Source organism: Felis catus, chromosome A1 (assembly GCF_018350175.1).
Source record: "Felis catus isolate Fca126 chromosome A1, F.catus_Fca126_mat1.0, whole genome shotgun sequence".
Lineage (NCBI taxonomy): Eukaryota > Metazoa > Chordata > Mammalia > Carnivora > Felidae > Felis > Felis catus.
This window is the reverse complement of record NC_058368.1, coordinates 170266036-170284110: the sequence shown is the minus strand read 5'-3', so window position 1 is coordinate 170284110 and position 18075 is coordinate 170266036. Positions and strand designations below refer to the sequence as shown.

Below are 18075 nucleotides of genomic sequence, written 5' to 3'. Positions count from 1 at the left end.
GTTCATCTTTTTTATATTTTTCATTTAAATCATTGGTGGTCATTTCAGCCATATTTTTCTGTGGTTGTTCAGGCCTAATATAATAGTCTTAGTATTAATTTAATCACAATGTGACCCATTCCCCTGAGGGAATGGGCACCCGCTGTACCACGGCCACGGCAGGAAGCCGAGAAAACATTTTCTATTTGAAAGGAGTGAATATAAGGAGGTAGGAAATAAATATATTTTATATTTAAAGGTGTAGAAAATAATCACTAATAAGTCTTCTAAAAACAAAGTCCATACAATTATAACATAGGTGGTATGTGGACTTTTTAAGAAAATGAAAGATTTGCAGAAAAACTTTTAGAAAACAGCCCAACCACCTCTGATTAAGAAGACCTTAGAGAGGTTTCTGGGTCACATTCTGATTAAATTAATACTAAGACTATTATATTAGGCCTGAACAGCCGCAGAAAAATATAGCTGAGATGACCACCAGTGATTTAGATGAAAAATATAAAAAAGATGAAGCTTCCCAGTTTTTGACAGAGACTTTCTGATTGTAAAACAATATATGCTACATGGTTTGTAAATCATCAGGGCACTGCTATTACTCTTATCATGGCCTCAAAAAGTATCAAAGGGGATTATAACGTTGATTTTAAGGATGAAATCATCATTAACATTATAGACAGATGGGTCTGTGATCTGTATTTCTGTAAGGACTGGGCTACTTCACCTTTGAATACAATACGAATCACTATTGCCAATTCTTAACATTAATAAGACTAGTAAAAATGGGGAAAATGAAATTTAGAATCAAGTATGTATCTGTGGGTAAACTTATTGCCACAGCTCTAGAAATCTAAATTAGCACATTTAAATGCTTCAAGAAAGACAGTAGTATAAAAATCTACTTGTGATTACACTTCTTTCTATTTCATTACCAGAAATACCAGAAGATGAGTAAATATATTTAACTCACTATTTTCACAAGCAAAACCTCCCCTTGAAAAAGAGCAACAAAATTAAGAGAAATGACTTGCTTTTTCTTAAAATAGTTCTCCATCTGAGAGATTGATATACATGTTCCCATGCATAATCAATATACAAAAGCAACAGAATTTTAAATAACTCTATTTTTAAATAGCCTTTACTTACCATTATCTCTTATTTTCATATGTTCAGACAGCTGACCTCCTAAAAAAAAAATCTTCCCTCAACCAAACCCATCTTTCAGCTACTTCTCTTCACCTTTCCTCTGCACAGCCAACTTTCTAAACTTGCTATTTCCACATCCTAAGCTCCCCACTCACCCCTGAACCCACTCCAAATTGGCTTCTACTCCATTATTTTACAAAAACAGCTCTTGTCAAGGTCCCCATTACCTCCATGCCACTAAATCCAATGGACATTTTTAAGTCTGAGGGTTGCTGGAGGGGAAGTGGGCAGGAGGATAGGTATTAAGGATTGTGATAAACACTGGATGTTGTATATACCTAATTTGCCCTTTCAATGGCCATCAGCCCCCAGGTTCTTCCCTCCTTCTTGAAGCCCACTGTCCCTGTATTCCACTATCCCACCACAATCTTCTGGATTTTTCTCCTCCCTTCTAATCTCTACTTTTGACTCCTTTGCTGAAGTATTTTCTTAGTCCAGCCACCTATTCTAGAGTTCCTAAATGAAAAGGCCCTCTTCTTATTTTATATATTATGCTCCTTCCTAAGGCAATGTCATCCAAGATGATGGCTTCAAAAACCTCCCAAATCGATTACCTTCAGTTTAAATTTCTCTGTATCAACCATGTGTATCATCTGTCTCCTGATAACTCTCCCTGGATATGGCAAAGCATCTAAAAATGAACTTGTCCAATATCAAGCTTATGATCTTTCTTTCCTACTCTTAGACTCTACTGTGTTCCCCAACTAGAAACTGTTAATCAAAGGGAAATCTCCTAATTGGTGAAAGATTTCATTGTGTTTAAAACAGAGTATGTTCAAAGTTAGTGAATTCAGAGGAATGGTTAAAAGAAACAGATAACATAAGCAGAAACTGCTAGGTATTTATATTGGTAAAACTACAAATAATGAGTCAAATGAAGTTGGAGATCAACCAAATGGGTTTTGTGAAAGACTGAACTACACAGGTAATCTTGGTTACAGGTGGTCCTTACATGAATATGAGAAATCCTACAGGAAAGTAAAGGGTACTTCAGGGTAGAGTAACACATAGTCTCACTCACTCCACCTTGGAGAAGATCTATGGGAGGACAAGGGAGGGATCTGGGCACTAGATAAAGAAAGAGATCACAGATGATGATCCTGAGTTATATATACTTTTTTTTTTAAGAAGTAATACTGCAAAACTCTAAGCTTGATGACTTAATGGACACTACAGATTTGTTCTTTTTCTCTCAGATGGATCAAAATGAGTATAAAAATGTAAATATTGGTGAATCCATACTGTCTCACTTGTTCTATCTCCTGATCACTGTGCAGTTAAGGCACTTCAGTCTAGGAGAGCCCCAAAGCTCATTCCTCTCATGTGAATCAAATCTGTGAATCACTTTGGGTTACTGCTTTGCTTCCTTGTCTGCTATGACTAAGCTTTCCCCTAAGAAAGGTCAACCCTGCTCCAAAAAAGTTAGAATTAAATAAAAAAATATGCTGTACTTCCGAGAATGGCTTTATTTGACATCTAGTTACATAAGCCAAAATCCTAGAAGTCATTGAGGATAGCTCCTCCTCTATCACCTACCATCCCTAGTCTATCACCAAGTTCCATCAGTTTTACCTAAATATATTGCAAAAGTATCCACTTAGATCTATCTCAGAAGACGCCACCCAATGGTCTGAGCTACCATTATTTGTCACCTAGATTAATGTTATAGCATGTGAATATGTATCCTTTTACCTAGTTTGGTCCTCCTATAATATTTTCATCTCCATTTGCAATGATCCTTTAAAAACATAAATCCGATAATGTCACTGACCTCTCTTCATGTCTTTAGGTCATGTCATTGACCTAAAACGCTTCAATATTCTTAAAGTGGCCTAAACGTCATACACTTGGGTCTCACCTCCCTCTTCAGCATTCTGTCACACTGCTCTCTCTTTTGCTCTCTGAGCTTCAGCCATTTGAGCTTTCTCTTAATTACCCGAATTCTCCATGTTCTCCTTGTGACAGTGTCTTCACACAAATGGGCCTCAGCCTCCTAATCACCATTCAGATGTCAGTTTATGTGTTATTTTATTAGGGACACTGTTCCTAAACCTTTAACATTTTCACAGATCCTTTTCTTTTCCTTCAGGGAACAAATCTCAATTTGTAGTTATTTATTCATTAATGGGATTATTTTACTTAATGTAAATTAAGTAAGATTATTTTACTTAATGTAAATTAAGTAAGATTATTTTACTTAATGTAAATTAAGTAAAATAATTTTACTTAATTTTACTTAATGTCCCTTATATTACTAGATTCTAAGCTTCATGGTCTCAGGTACCTTTTGTTTTTTCTCCTCACTGTATACCAGATTTCCAGCACAGGACCTAGCACATAGTAAGTAGTCAGGAAATATTAGCTACATAAATAAATTAACAATTGGGATTTATCAGAAAAATTATCCAGGGGCGCCTGGGTAGCTTAGTCAGTTAAGCATATGACTCTTGGTTTCGGCTCTGGTTATGATCTTACGGTTCCATGAGTTCGAGCCCCACATCAGACTCTGTGCTGACAGTGAGAGGCTGCTTGGAATTCTCTCTCTCTCCCCCTCTCTCTACTCCTCTCCCACTCATGCTGTCTCTCTCTCAAAATAAACAAATTAAAAAAAAAAACAAAAAACCTGTATATCCAGCTCATCCCTTTCTGTTCTTTTCCACACTTCAGACTTCTCAGTCTGGCCTAGATTACTGTAACAGTTCTTTACAAGTCTCTGGCTACACCAGTCACCCCCCCGCCTTTTTTTTTAACACTGTCACTTGAGTAAATCCTTGACCAAAGAACCCATAAACTGAAACAAACACCTGAGATTCCCAACTCCATAGAGTGTAAAGCCACAGTCCCTTATAAAGGCACAACTACACTTCAATCAAGCATCTCAGGAAGCATCTCTCTTCCTGTTATTCCACCCCATAAATGTCTAATATTTTAAGCACAAGACACTTATTACCCAGACCTTCCGACATCCATTAAATTGGGTCCCTCTCTGACAAATCAATTCCTACTCATAATTCAACATACAGCTCAGATTTCAGTTCTTTTTTTTGAAATCCTTGCCAATAACTTAATGCAAAGTGTCCCTTGGGCACTAGAAGGAGTTTGTTTAATCACAGTACTAATCATGATGTACTATAATTTGCTTACATGTGTCTCCTTTATCCAAGTGGCTACTTCAACAGTAAGAACTGCTCATATACTCATATTTGTTCCTCGGTAGAGAGTTGCTGAAACAGCAGTAGGAGCTGAATGACCAATCTCAATAGATACTAGACCAGGAAGCATTTTCTTTATCATATACTCATTCAATAAAATAGAACTAATTTTAGTCTGTTTCTTTTCTTAGCTACTTCAGACAACTTTTCAAAGTCAAGGTATTTTTACAAACTATCATATTTTGTCAAAATTTAATATGAAACTAATATTGAAAAGATGCCAAAAAGGTACCTTGGTAAAGGTGTGAATTCACTGATTATTCCCTCTGCTCCAAGCGTGACTCCCTGGACGATAAACGTGCTGCCCATTCCTTTCCAAAGGGCCCTTGGTCCCTAAAATGAACAAAATTTATTGTTATTTCTGTTAGTGCCTGAACAAGAGAAAGAGAGGTCTTAATAAAATTTGTCATTGAATGTTTACTAATATATGCCAATAAAAGCATTATTCTAAGACATTTTAGTAAAGAACTACAACTACATTAACTCCTATCATTTTAACATTTGTCCAGTGGCCTACATTTAGGCAAATCTGAACACTCCAATTAACTAAATCCCTAATATTGATTAAATATCCCTAATTTTTAATTAATTTTGGCAAAGACGTGAATTTATTGATTGTTCAGTGACATTTAAAGATATAATTACTATGTTACATTAAATTTTAGTACAAGAGTTAAAATATATTTTTATTAACTAAATTAAAAGAAATTATTCTTGCTGTATTACAAAGGCCAAATGGTACTTACATTATAAATAACTTTAATAGAACCTACAGACTAATTCTTACCTGAGTTTTGTTGAAGCTGTACATAATATTGATGACTGTAAATGGAGTGAGATGGTAATGCCGAGCATGATAATTAACCTATAAAAAAGATATTTAGTAATTATTTTTTGTTATTTTTAAGAAATAACCAAGCCATGAAAGATATACTATGGAGTCACACTATAAACAAAAGTTCAATTCTAAAGTCATCAGTAATTACACATAAACAAAATTACTACTCTTAAAAGTACATGGAATAACTTATTACAACTATAGTACATATGGTTATATATATATATATATATATATATATATATATATATATATATACAACCCAGAAAATCAACACACAGTATACACAGTAATGCAGAATATATGATAAAGAAGCCCATGCTGTTTGATATTTATGTTTCCATAAACACTAGAAATTACATTCCATGTAGCAAAACATTCATGCCTTTTAACACACATGAACCATGAAGAATTCAGGAAACAGGAGACTCATGTCTCCTAACAGCAAGGATTTTTCATACTATAAGCTATAAATAATTGATAAATTAGGAAATCAGTAAAGGGGGTCAGAACCAAAACTTACTAAGTGAAATAACAAAAAGGAAAGTATTAGAATGCATCACACATTCTAATGGTATTCCATAAAACATTTTTTTGTTACTCATATAGATGTATACAGTGGATCACAATGTGACACTGCTGCATTGTAAAACATGTCTGAAATCCAGTATTAGGGGATACACACTGTCCGTGCTGTTAATGACTATTTTTTTGGGGGGGGGGTTCTAAGCATGAACAGTTTAATCTGTAATTATTTATATCTTTCTAACTCAATTTTCACAGAAGATTAAATTAGGTCATAGAAGCTTTTTACCACAGTGTTGTCCACTCACCCCCTGGGGCCTTGCAGGGGATCTACAAGTTCAAAATTATTTTCTTAATGACACTAAGGCATCATTATTTTTATTGTGTTGATATTTTCAATAATAGTGCAAAACAATGGTGGGTGTTGATATTTTCAATAATAGTGCAAAACAATGGTGGGTAAAATTGCTAATTCCTTAGCGTGCATCAAGGCAGCTGGCAGCAAACTATATTTTTGTATGTTTTGTATTCTTCATCCCACTCACTTGGAAGGAGAAAAAAGCCACTTTCACTAAAGAATGTCTGTGGCGAAACAGTAAAATATATTAATTTCATAAAATCTTGATTCTTGAATTACATCTTTCTAAATTAATGTTCTGTGTGTTGATCATAAAGTAAGATGGCTTATGGCTGTTGTGAGGAAAAGCACTTGTCTGATGGAGTTGCAAGCTGAACTAGCCACTTTTTTCATGCAGCAGCATTTCTTCTGGAAAAACTAACAGATGATAGTTATTAACACTTGAGACAGGCATGTTTTTATTCTATTTTTTTTTTAAGCTTATCTATTTATTTTGAGAGAGAGAGAGAGACAGTGTGAGCAGGGGAGGGGCAGAGACAGAGGGAGGGAAAGAATCCCAAGCAGGCTCTGCACTGTCAGTGAACAGCCTGATGCAGGGCTCAAACTCACAAAACCAGGAGATCATGACCTGAGCTGAAACCTAGAGTCAGATGTTTAAATGACTGAGCCACCCAGGTGCCCCGAGACAGACATATATTTTTTAAAATGTACACAGTGGGGGCGCCTGGGTGGCGTAGTCGGTTAAGCGTCCGACTTCAGCCAGGTCACGATCTCGCGGTCCTTGAGTTCGAGCCCCGCGTCAGGCTCTGGGCTGATGGCTCAGAGCCTGGAGCCTGTTTCCGATTCTGTGTCTCCCTCTCTCTCTGCCCCTCCCCCATTCACGCTCTGTCTCTCTCTGTCCCAAAAAAAAAATAAAAAACGTTGGAAAAAAAAAATTTTTTTTAAATAGAATAAAATAAAATAAAATAAAATAAAAGGCACACAGTGGGCCTGTTGATTTAAAAAAAAAACTGACACTGTTTTGCCAATGATAAATTTGACTTCACAAGCAAAAATTAGAATTGTGGAAAACCTGCATCTACTATCAAGAACTTACCAATACTGGAACTCATTTCTGGTGGGATTGGTAGTGATTTAATGACGATTTATATATATATATATATATATATATATATATATATATATATATATATATATATACATATATATATGTATATATATATACACACACACACAGTATAATCCAGATATCTTAACATTTAAAAGATCTAAAGAACTCAGTAAATTAGTATTTTTCAAATAACCAACACATGATGTTATAGAATCATAAATGGATAAAAAAAAAATCCATTCAACATGCAGTATAGATCAACAGATTTTAATGTTAGTACAAAAAGTTAACTTATACCTCAGATTTCTGATTGTAAATGACCCTTAATATATTACTACTTATTAAGTTTTGGTGTACTAACAAACAACAAAATCTGCCAATTATCTAAAAAAGATATAAAACACTCCATTTTCAAATACATAATGTGTACAAGGTTAGACTTTCTTCTTTCAAAACCAATGTACTGCAACAGATTTGACTACAGAGGCAGATATGAAAATTTGGTTGTCTCCTATTATGTAAGATAGGAAAGATATTTACAAAAAAGTAAAAGTTATTTTTTCATAAAACTGTTTTTTATGTTAATATCTAATATCTAATGGGTTTATTAGTTTTTAATGAAGTCAAGGAATATATATTAAAAATTTCCCAGTTTTGATTTCTGAAGTGGTAAATATTGACTGATAGATATTATTCATATAAACAAAAGTTCTTTGGAGATCTCAGTAATTTTTACAACCCAAGGGTTTTCAAGACCAAAATGTTTGAGACTGGTATATTGTACATTCTGGTACATTTCACATGGAATAATTGTTACATAGTCTCAGCCATTTATCTGAGCTCTGTATTTTAAATCAGAGTCGGTATTAATGTTTAGAAGGTCAAAGAAAAGTACATTTACCTGACATTGGCGGCGCAGGACAATGCAAGGATGGGCCAGTACATTTTCTGTAAAGAGACTATGAAAGAACAATTTATGTATATGTGTGTGTGTGTGTGTGTGTGTGTGTGTGTGTGTGTGTGTGTATGGCCAAAACTTAATTTATAACATGTATCTGAAATTATTCTTGCTTGAAGAATCACACATTATTATGTTTCCCATGCTAAAAGTAAAAATAATAATAATTTAAAAAAAGGCTAGACATGCTTGCAAATCATTCTACCAATAATAAAATTCAATATGAAAAGAATTAAAGACAGATCTGCAAACTGGTAAGCAAAGGAAATAACATAGAATATTGATATGTATAGTCTAAAGATGAAACTACATGTCCGTATGCCTGATTTGGCAAACTCCTTTCCTAGACAACTTAAATGCTTTCCTTTTTTTTTCCAGAAAATGTCCTATGAACAGAGTTCCTATCAGAAGAGTCATCTATTCTTCATTAGCCCCATTCTGTAAGTTTTAGTTTTGAGGTACACTATATTTAAGTGATAAGGATTTCAATGACTGTTAATTGACTACTATTTTGGGTATCAAATATTTCTTTGAAAGAATCACCACAAAATAAGTACAACTGTGGGCTAACATACTAACAATGACAGAGACACAGCAGGTATGCACACACACACATATATAAATAATACATCAAATGAACAACAGCTTTAAGTATAAATAGTGAGGCTAAAGAAAAATTAACTAGAGCAGAAAGAAAACTTTAACACAGTTTTGTTCCTATTTACATTAATGCTCTAATTATGCAAATAAAATCATTTTTTTCTTGGTTAAAATTTTAAAACAATGAGTTATTCTGGCATGCAATAAACTCTTTGTGCAATTCTGATGTATCTGGAATAATATTCACTAAAGATCACATAGTCAAGATTGGGGGCTTTTCTTTCACAAAATGATCATTAAAAAAAAATAATGGTATTATTATTAAAAGCTGATTGTAAGCAAGACCTAGACTCTATGTTGCTAAATATCATATTATATTTAGAATGTTTAGGGAAAGTTTCAATGCAAAATTACTTTGTCTTGGAGGAGATTAGATCAGATTTTTTGGATAGACACACGGAAATTGTTACAATATAACTTACAAAATTATTTTCTGATTACAAAATTGAATGACTATTTTCTATTCTTCCTCAAAACAAATCAAGCTGTAGATTTTAAATAATTTTTCTGCAAAATATTACTCAACATTTAATCTACTGCTCCAAAGAATCTGAAGGAAGCAATACTAATCATTTAATATTATATATTATAGAAAACACTTGAAATAAAAACTTAAGAATTTTTAGATAAAACATTACCTTGCAAGGCCAATACCAAATCCAGCAAATCTATTCAACTGCTCTAAAACAGAAGAAATAACATAATTCATAACCAATATTTAGGTTTACTGTAAAAAAAAATTCTTTTATTAACACAATATTTATTTAAATTCCACATCCCAAAGTCAAATTCTGATATGGGCCAGGAAAGCTGTGGGAAGTTAAAAGGCAGAACCACTCTTCAGCTCCATTTCATTGTTGAGATGTGGGACTGGGGGCCAGGGTTTCTAAACTGTCATTTTTCTAAAACAGTATTCTCGTTTTTACATAGTATCTTCCAAATTTAAAATATTGGCAACTATTTCTTTTTTTACGTTTATTTATTCTTTGAGAGTCATAGTGAGACAGAGCACAGGTTGGTGAGGGGCAGAGAGAGAAGGAGACACAGAATCTGAAGGAGGCTGCAGGCTCCGAGCTGTCAGCACAGAGCTCAACATGGGGCTTGAACTCACAAACCATGAGATCATGACCTGAGCCAAAGCTGGATGCTTAACCGACTGAGCCACCCAGGCGCCCATGGGAGGGAGCTATTTTTAAAAGCACTAACATACTGGGTAGGCCAAATCAAACGTGTCTGCAGGTAGAATTTAAGGACTACCAGTTTTCAAATTCTAACTAAAAACAATTTAATTTTTTTTCTAAAGAAGGTTCTGATACTATACCAGCCAACAACTTTACCTCCGGTCTTGTAAAACTAGTCATTTACTATTATTGGTGGAAAGCATCTATGTTGAACCAACAGTCGCAAGTGAAACACCTCAAAAGGATTAAATTAACAGTACTTAGGGTAATCAAAAGAGGTAAATAAGGGTCTCTTCTCTCTCCCCAGGTTTTAAATATTTTGAGAATAGCTGCTTAATTAGGTCTCTGCGACAGGCTACTGGATACATATGTGCTACTGCTGATGGCATTTCTATCATCTTAGAAAAGTTTACAGCTGGAAACATTCCTATGCATATGTCAAAACAAAAAACTTTCTCCTTGGCTAAACAACTCAAAAACATGATGGTGAAATATCACAATCTCGAGAGACTAGATATACAATTTCTACTATAATACAATATTCACAAGGGATAATTTTTCTGTCTCATCCTCTTTTCTCTCTCTCCTCTTTGATCTTTCAAATGAAGCAATACCCTCACTATTTCGTTAGTTAGAATAAGGCCATGTAAACAGGTCCCTGGGCAAACTATGTGGTTAGCTATTGCCTTGAAAAATGTACAAGCCAGATGGAAGTTTCTTTTGCCAACTCAGATACTTTCTTCTTTCAGCTTTTTCCTTTTTGCGTGTACAGGTCATCCCCAATATTAGCAGAAAATGCCATGATATTTTCTGGAAAGTGTTAGAAAGGTTTATTTTCGTTAGCTGTGTAAGTCTCTTAGTCTTCTACTCTTGCAGTTATCATCACCAGCCTCTTAACTGCTGCAAAACACCCCCCTGGTTTCATTAAGAGTTCCTCCTCATTGTAACCATCAAAGCATGAATTATGAAAAGATGAAAAGCCCTCAGCTTTGCTGCCTTAGAAGGTGACTGTGTAGCAATCATATGTGCATTCTGAATTATTTAATTTATAACTTCCCAGTACTCCTTTTGGGACCTACAGAAAGAAAACGAGACAGGTTGAAAAAGCAAATTGTATGACACTGTGTAAGTCATGGATCTTCTTCCACATCCTCATTTGCTCCTAGATGATATTTAAAGTCTATTCCTCTCAGTTAACACAAATCAAATAAAAATTGTTGTACTCCCAAATTAAAACGAAAGAAATGAGAATAAACATATCTAAAATATACTTAATATTTAATGATTTAGCCTATTCTAGTGATTTCAAAATGGGGAGAGGCAGTTATTATTTCCATTTTATGTATTAAAAACTTGAGAATATTTAGATCAGTGTTGTAATTATAACACTGGTCTGACATCCTGCAGAGAATAATTAGGTCTTGATTCCAAAGTCTTGAAATGGTCTCAATGTTTTTTACTATTTAGTGAAGTTTGTAGGTGAGAAATAGGAAAGCAGGAGGTGGGAAAACATAGGAGTAGTTTCAGCGTCTAGAAAATAGACACAATTCCTATGATTAAAAGATAAAGGAAAGGAAACGAATACTTTTTAGCCTCCTATATGCTCATACTGTACTAAGCATTACTTACACCTCATTTAACACTTAAATAGAGCCAGGTTTGAATCCAAGCCTGTCAGTGCTGAAAAACTTCTTTCCAGAACACAAAGCACAATTCAAAGAAATAAAGCTGTCAGTGAATTAGGTTAGTGTTCACATAATTCCCAGTGAACAGTAAATAATTTCCTTCCTTCTTCATTTAGGTCATGGGATGGAATACACCCAAACCCTTCGAAACTCCTACTGCGCAGACCAGAGCTAAGGCAGGTGTCTTTTCTGGAGGTGATCCCGGAATAAAGGTTTCTGCAAGGGAGAGGGAGCAGGCCCACTGCAGGGGGCAGAGGACGAAAGGAGGGCAGAGGGTGTGGCGCGCGATAGGCCCAGCGGCACCGAAGGCGGCACCCTCCGCGCGGCTTCCGCGCTTTGCAGGCCTCGAGCCGCGGCTCCGCCACTCCACCCACCCCTGCCTTGCTCCCACGTCCCTCACCGCTGCTCTGCCCCTGCACGCCGCCGCTGCTGCTGCCGCCGGGAAACGGTTCCTCCGCGGGGCCCTCGAGCGGGGTGGAGGGGGCGGGCGCGCCGTAGGGCGGGCTCTTCTCTCCCCAGTGCAGGTTGCGGCTACCGGGGATGTCTGGGGGAGTGGTCACCCAGTGGCTCAGGTCCGACCCGGAGCTGAAGGACCTGGCAGGGAAGGCGCCGCCAAAGCCCTGCTCATCCCGGGCACCGCCTCGATAGCCCAAGCCATCGAATCCGTCCGGGCGCCGCGGATGCATCGGAGACGGGGCAGGATGAGGCGAGCCCCCCGGGGCCCACCACCACTAGGGCCACCGCGACCTCGGGCCACACGGCTTCTTCGTCGCCGGCCCCGCGTCTGGGGAAATCTGACAACCGGAAGTCACGTTGCAACCCCGGAAGTTTGGTGAGCACGTGATCTTAGCCTTTTCCGGTGATTTATAGAGGGATGGTTGCTAGGGAGACGCGGAGGCAACCAAGGACCGAGCCTTGAAACGGTCTCTGTGGAGGAGGTGGGAAGAGGACTGTGGAGTTAATGGAACATTGTACCAAAGAGATACCGTAAAGGAATTGGAGTGGGAGGGACGGCTTGGATGAGCGGAGGTCGAATAAAGACGTTTGTTTTACCGAGGGACAAACGCATCCCTGGAGCTGACTCACTGAGATCTCAGCCAGAAATGTTCTGCTGCATCCCAAGGCCTCAGATCTAGGTCTTTTCTTTTCCTTATTGGTCTAGTGCCTCACCCGCTGCGAGAGACCTATTAGAGGTTAGAGTTGTGAAGTGTTGGTAACGTTCCCTCTAGTTTCGCCTCCCGCACTTGCCGTTTTAGCTAACATCTATTGAGCGAGCTGGTTCTGCACCGTGAACGCAAAGGTAGTATGGACCGCCAGACCAAGCATTAGAAAAGACGGCCGGTGGAGAAAACCCTCTGACCCTCCGCTCCTCCCAAGAATGTAAACTGCTCTCGGATTTAGAAATTAAGCATTTTGCTTTTCTAAGGCTACAAATAGTTTTGTTTGTTTGTTTTGCTGGTACACCCAAATCACTCCGTGTATGTAAAGCCCAGTGATACTGTTCAAAATTGAGACCCTGGTTGAACAATCAAGAGGACTTGTGAACAGAGTCCTCTACTACCTGTTTGCATCAGTTCCATGGGCTTTTCGGGCAGAGTTGCTCTGCCTAGATCTGAGCAAGTCTTCCATGGGTTCTTCCTGTGTCTGTTCTTTCCCACTGGACGTCCAGGATTCCGAGGGCTTTCAGAAGAGAATCATGACGTGCTATTCTTAATCTTCCAGACGACACCCTTTCCTTAAAGTGATAACTTCATCTTGAGGGGATTGATGTTCTTAAATTGGGTTGATATGTGGCTTAGGCAAGTGTTTTGAGTCTCTCCTTTAATAAGTGTATCCAGTATTACTCGAGTACTAATACCAAATTACTGGGCAACTAATATCAAATTAATTACTGAGCGTGGCAATAAAAACTATTTCTCTGTTCCTTAGAAATGATTGGATTAAAGATGTGATTGGTTCAGGTCTAACACTTGTTTCTTAAAAGGAGACAAAAAGGCGTCTGTGTGTGTGTGTGTGCACTTCTAATGTAAAAAACAATAATATGTCACGATTTCACATCCACATCAATGAAGAAAAGATGAGTTGGTAAAAGGATAGCTGGGTAGCCAGCCAGTTGAGGGAAAGGAACAATAATAGCCCCACCTCACAGCTCACCCCCCACGTAATTCCAGCTGCAGTGTATCATATTTTTTTTTATTTTTAAAAAGATTGAATATTGGGAGAAAACAATAGGTGATTATTTTTCCAGCAATATTGGTAAACTTTCTAAAAGTGACAGTAAAGTCAAAAACCATGTAGGGAAAGACATCAATATGACCACAAAAAATTTAATTTTTCTATATGCAAATAAAAAAGGAGAAACATAGTAACCAAAATTAAAAAAAAATCACAAACTGGACAAAATTACATTTTAACATTATCAAGACAATTTGTCACTTTATTGTAAAAAAGAGCACTTAGCACGAGTAAAGGTAATTCAATAGAAATTTAAGCGAAGAACATGAAAAGGCAAGTCGTAAAAAAAATACAAATGGATAACAGTTATATGAAAAAAAAGTCTGCCCTTTAGTAATTGAAGAAAGGAAAATTTAATAACTATCTTACCCCTATTTAAATGACAGTGTTTAAAAGGAAAAATGTACATTGTCATGCAATTGAAAAGAAAGTAGCTGTCATTCATTTCTGGAGTGGCATGAAACATAACAGCTTTTTTTTGGAGGGCTGCTTGGCAATATGTATTAAAAAGCCATGAAAATAATCATCTCTTTTGTTTCCTAACTCTTAGGAAACAAATATAAGGTGTGTACATTTACTTATGCACATATTTATGACATAATTGCTCATAACAGGAAAAATTGGATAAAACAGGATACTAAATAACAAGTAATTATTATCCATTACTTATTAATTAAAATGATTCATCTATATGATCCTTTAAGCAAAATATATTTACTGAGCACCCATCCTGGTTATAGTTACTGTACTAAGCAATGAAGTTAAAATGATAAGTCAAAGTCCTTGCATTGTTAGAACTCACATTCTAGTTAGGCGATAAATAATAAATAAATATGTCAAATAATGAAACAAACATAATGCAATGTCAATGACATGTATTATATATATTTAATAAAATCGAGCAAGTGATAGAGGCAGCATTTTTAGATTGTTTGGTCAAGGACATCCTCTTTGAGGAAATGATCTTTAAACAGACGTAAATGAAGTGAAGGAATGAACCATGTGTGAATATTTGGAAGAAAGATTTTCAAGGCAGGATGAAGTCTAAAGTGCTGATGACGAGCTAGGTAGGTAGTCAACGTGCAAGGGCTCACTGAGAGCTGAAAGGGTAGGGGACAGATTTGGCAGGACTTTGTTGGAGATGGACAAGAACTTAGATCTTTTTTTTTTTTTAATTTTTTTTTCAACGTTTTTTTTTATTTTATTTTTGGGACAGAGAGAGATAGAGCATGAACGGGGGAGGGGCAGAGAGAGAGGGAGACACAGAATCAGAAGCAGGCTCCAGGCTCTGAGCCATCAGCCCAGAGCCTGACGCGGGGCTCGAACTCGCGGACCGCAAGATCGTGACCTGGCTGAAGTCGGACGCTTAACCGACTGCGCCACCCAGGCGCCCCAAGAACTTAGATCTTTTAAGAGCATAATGAGGTGACCTTAATGATATTTTAGAAGGACAAACCCGAGTTCTGGATGGGGCAAAGGTGGAAGCCTCCTCTACTAGCAGACCACTGAAAGCAGTGTAGTGCCCTCTAATCTATGGTTTCACTTTCCCAAGTTTCAGTTTCCTGTGCTTTTCAGTTTCCAACAGGAAACTGCAGGCTGGAAGCAGATGATTCTCCTTCACAAGGATAGTCAGAAGACCAATAGTTGCCTAATGCTACGTCACAATGCCTGTGTCATTTATCTCACTTTCTATCATGTAGGCATTTTATTATCTTGCATCCTCACAAGAAGAAGAAGAAGGATGAGTACTGGACAGTAAGATATTTTGAGAGAGAGAGAAAGAGAGAGACTATATTCACAAAATTTTATCATAGTTTATCATTATAATTGTTCTGTTATTATTCATTACTGTGCCTAATTTATAAATTAAACTTTATCATAGATATGTATGTATAGTAAAAAATAGCATATATGGGGTTTGGTACTATCTGCAGTTTCAGGCATCCACTGGTGGATCGAGCTCAGAGTCTCTCATGAAATTGCTGTCAAAACTCCAGTTTGAGGTACAGTTATTTAGACTTAACTGGGCTTGACTGGGACTAGAGGATTCACTTCCAAAATATCTCACTCAGCTAACTGTGGAAAGAATGCCTCTTTTTTTGCTGGTTTGCTGTCAGGAGGTCTAAATTCCTTGCCACATGGAGCTCTCCATAGAAGTCTTGGAGTGTCCTTCTAATGTGACAGTTGGCTTTGAGAGAGAGCAAGGAGGATTCTACACTGTCTTTATGACCTAACCCCACTTCATCACTTCTGTCACATTCTAATCTCTAGGAGTGAGTCACTAAACCCACCCCACACTGAAGTGGAAGGAATTTGGCTCCATCTTCTGGAGAAAGGATTACCTAATAGTTTGTGTTCATATTTTTAAGTAACTACAATTAAACTGTTACATAATAATGATTTATAGAGGCATACAAATTTACTGATCAGGAAAAATTCCACAAAATTATGTTTATTTACTTAATTTGGGTGGGGAAGGAGAAGGAGAGAGAGAGAGAGAGAGAGAGAGAGAGAGAGAGAGAGAGAGCGCGCGATGTGGGGCTGTATCCTGCATCCCTGGGATCATGACCTGAGCCGAAATCAAGAGTCAGATGCTCAACCAACTGAGCCATCCAGTTGTCCCCCAAAATAGATTTGAAGGATTTGTTTGCTTTGAAAAGAATCACATGATAGAAATATCTATAATCATGAAATAGTTTCTTAAATATTTTTAAAAGTCTAGCCTTCAACATGAAAAGATGTTCAGCGTCGTTCCTTATCAGGGAAATACAAATCAAAACCACACTCAGGTATCACCTCACGCCAGTCAGAGTGGCCAAAATGAACAAATCAGGAGACTCTAGATGCTGGAGAGGATGTGGAGAAACGGGAACCCTCTTGCACTGTTGGTGGGAATGCAAATTGGTGCAGCCGCTCTGGAAAGCAGTGTGGAGGTTCCTCAGAAAATTAAAAATAGACCTACCCTATGACCCAGCAATAGCACTGCTAGGAATTTATCCAAGGGATACAGGAGTACTGATGCATAGGGCCACTTGTACCCCAATGTTCATAGCAGCACTCTCAACAATAGCCAAATTATGGAAAGAGCCTAAATGTCCATCAACTGATGAGTGGATAAAGAAATTGTGGTTTATATACACAATGGAGTACTACGTGGCAATGAGAAAAAATGAAATATGGCCTTTTGTAGCAACGTGGATGGAACTGGAGAGTGTGATGCTAAGTGAAATAAGTCATACAGAGAAAGACAGATACCATATGGTTTCACTCTTATGTGGACCCTGAGAAATTAACAGGAACCCATGGGGGAGGGGAAGGAAAAAAAAAAACAGGTTAGAGTGGGAGAGAGCCAAAGCATAAGAGACTCTTAAAAACTGAGAACAAACTGAGGGTTGATGGGGGGTGGGAGGGAGGAGAGGGTGGGTGATGGGTATCGAGGAGGGCACCTTTTGGGATGAGCACTGGGTGTTGTATGGAAACCAATTTGTCAATAAATTTCATATTAAAAAAAAAAAGTCTAGCCTTCAGTTAAAGTTGGAATAAAAATGAAGAGTAGCATTCTTTTTGATCGCCGAGTAATAGTCCATTGTGTATATATACATCTTCTTTATCCATTCATCAGTCATGGACATTTGGACTCTTTCCATAATTTGGCTAAATGCTGCTATAAACATTTAAAAGAATGAAATCTTGCCATTTGCAAGAATGTGGTTGGAAGTAGAATGTATTATGTTAAGGGAAATAAGTCAGTCAGAGAAAGACAAATGTGTGGTTTCGCTCACATGTGGAATTTAAGAAACCAAACAGATGAACATGGGGAAGGGAAGGAAAAATAAGATAAAAACAGAGAGGGAGGCAAACCGTAAAAGACTCTTAGATACAGAGAACAAACAGAGGACTGCTGGAGGAGCCAGCTAAATGGGTAATGGGTGTTAAGGAGGGCACGTGGGATGAGTACTGGGTGTAATATGTAAGTGATGAATAACTAAATTCTACTCCTGAAACCACTAAAAATAATAATAAAAAAAGAAATGAAGAATAACAGATTATTTTGACAGTTTTCCAAGAACTGGCACAAAATATATTACCTGCTCAATGAAAGTACAAAA

General features: G+C 37.2%; 2 protein-coding genes across 5 annotated transcripts in view; one reads left to right on the top strand and one right to left on the bottom strand.

The window, feature by feature from the left end:
* SLC25A46 (solute carrier family 25 member 46) overlaps positions 1-13625 on the bottom strand; it is a 28636-nt gene extending 15011 nt beyond the window's left edge. Inside the window, exons 1-5 of one of the 2 annotated variants that reach the window (XM_011284939.4) lie at positions 13293-13625; positions 9504-9546; positions 8149-8206; positions 5203-5280; positions 4648-4748 (exon numbers count right to left, since the gene is read on the bottom strand). In XM_011284939.4, coding sequence (XP_011283241.2) covers positions 4648-4748; positions 5203-5280; positions 8149-8206; positions 9504-9546; positions 13293-13311 — 299 coding nt within the window. In that variant the 5' untranslated portion in view covers positions 13312-13625. Of the gene's footprint in view, positions 1-4647; positions 4749-5202; positions 5281-8148; positions 8207-9503; positions 9547-12131; positions 12556-13292 lie in introns of those variants that run through there. The other variant, XM_011284932.4, reaches the window with a different exon arrangement.
* Positions 13626-15685: 2060 nt separating this feature from the next.
* The window catches only part of TMEM232 (transmembrane protein 232), a 211178-nt gene continuing 208788 nt past the window's right edge, over positions 15686-18075 (top strand). For 2 of the 3 annotated variants that reach the window (XM_023258921.2, XM_045034582.1), the window contains exon 1: positions 15750-15969. The gene's annotated coding sequence lies outside the window, so the exon portion shown is untranslated. Of the gene's footprint in view, positions 15722-15749; positions 15970-18075 lie in introns of those variants that run through there. The other variant, XM_045034585.1, reaches the window with a different exon arrangement.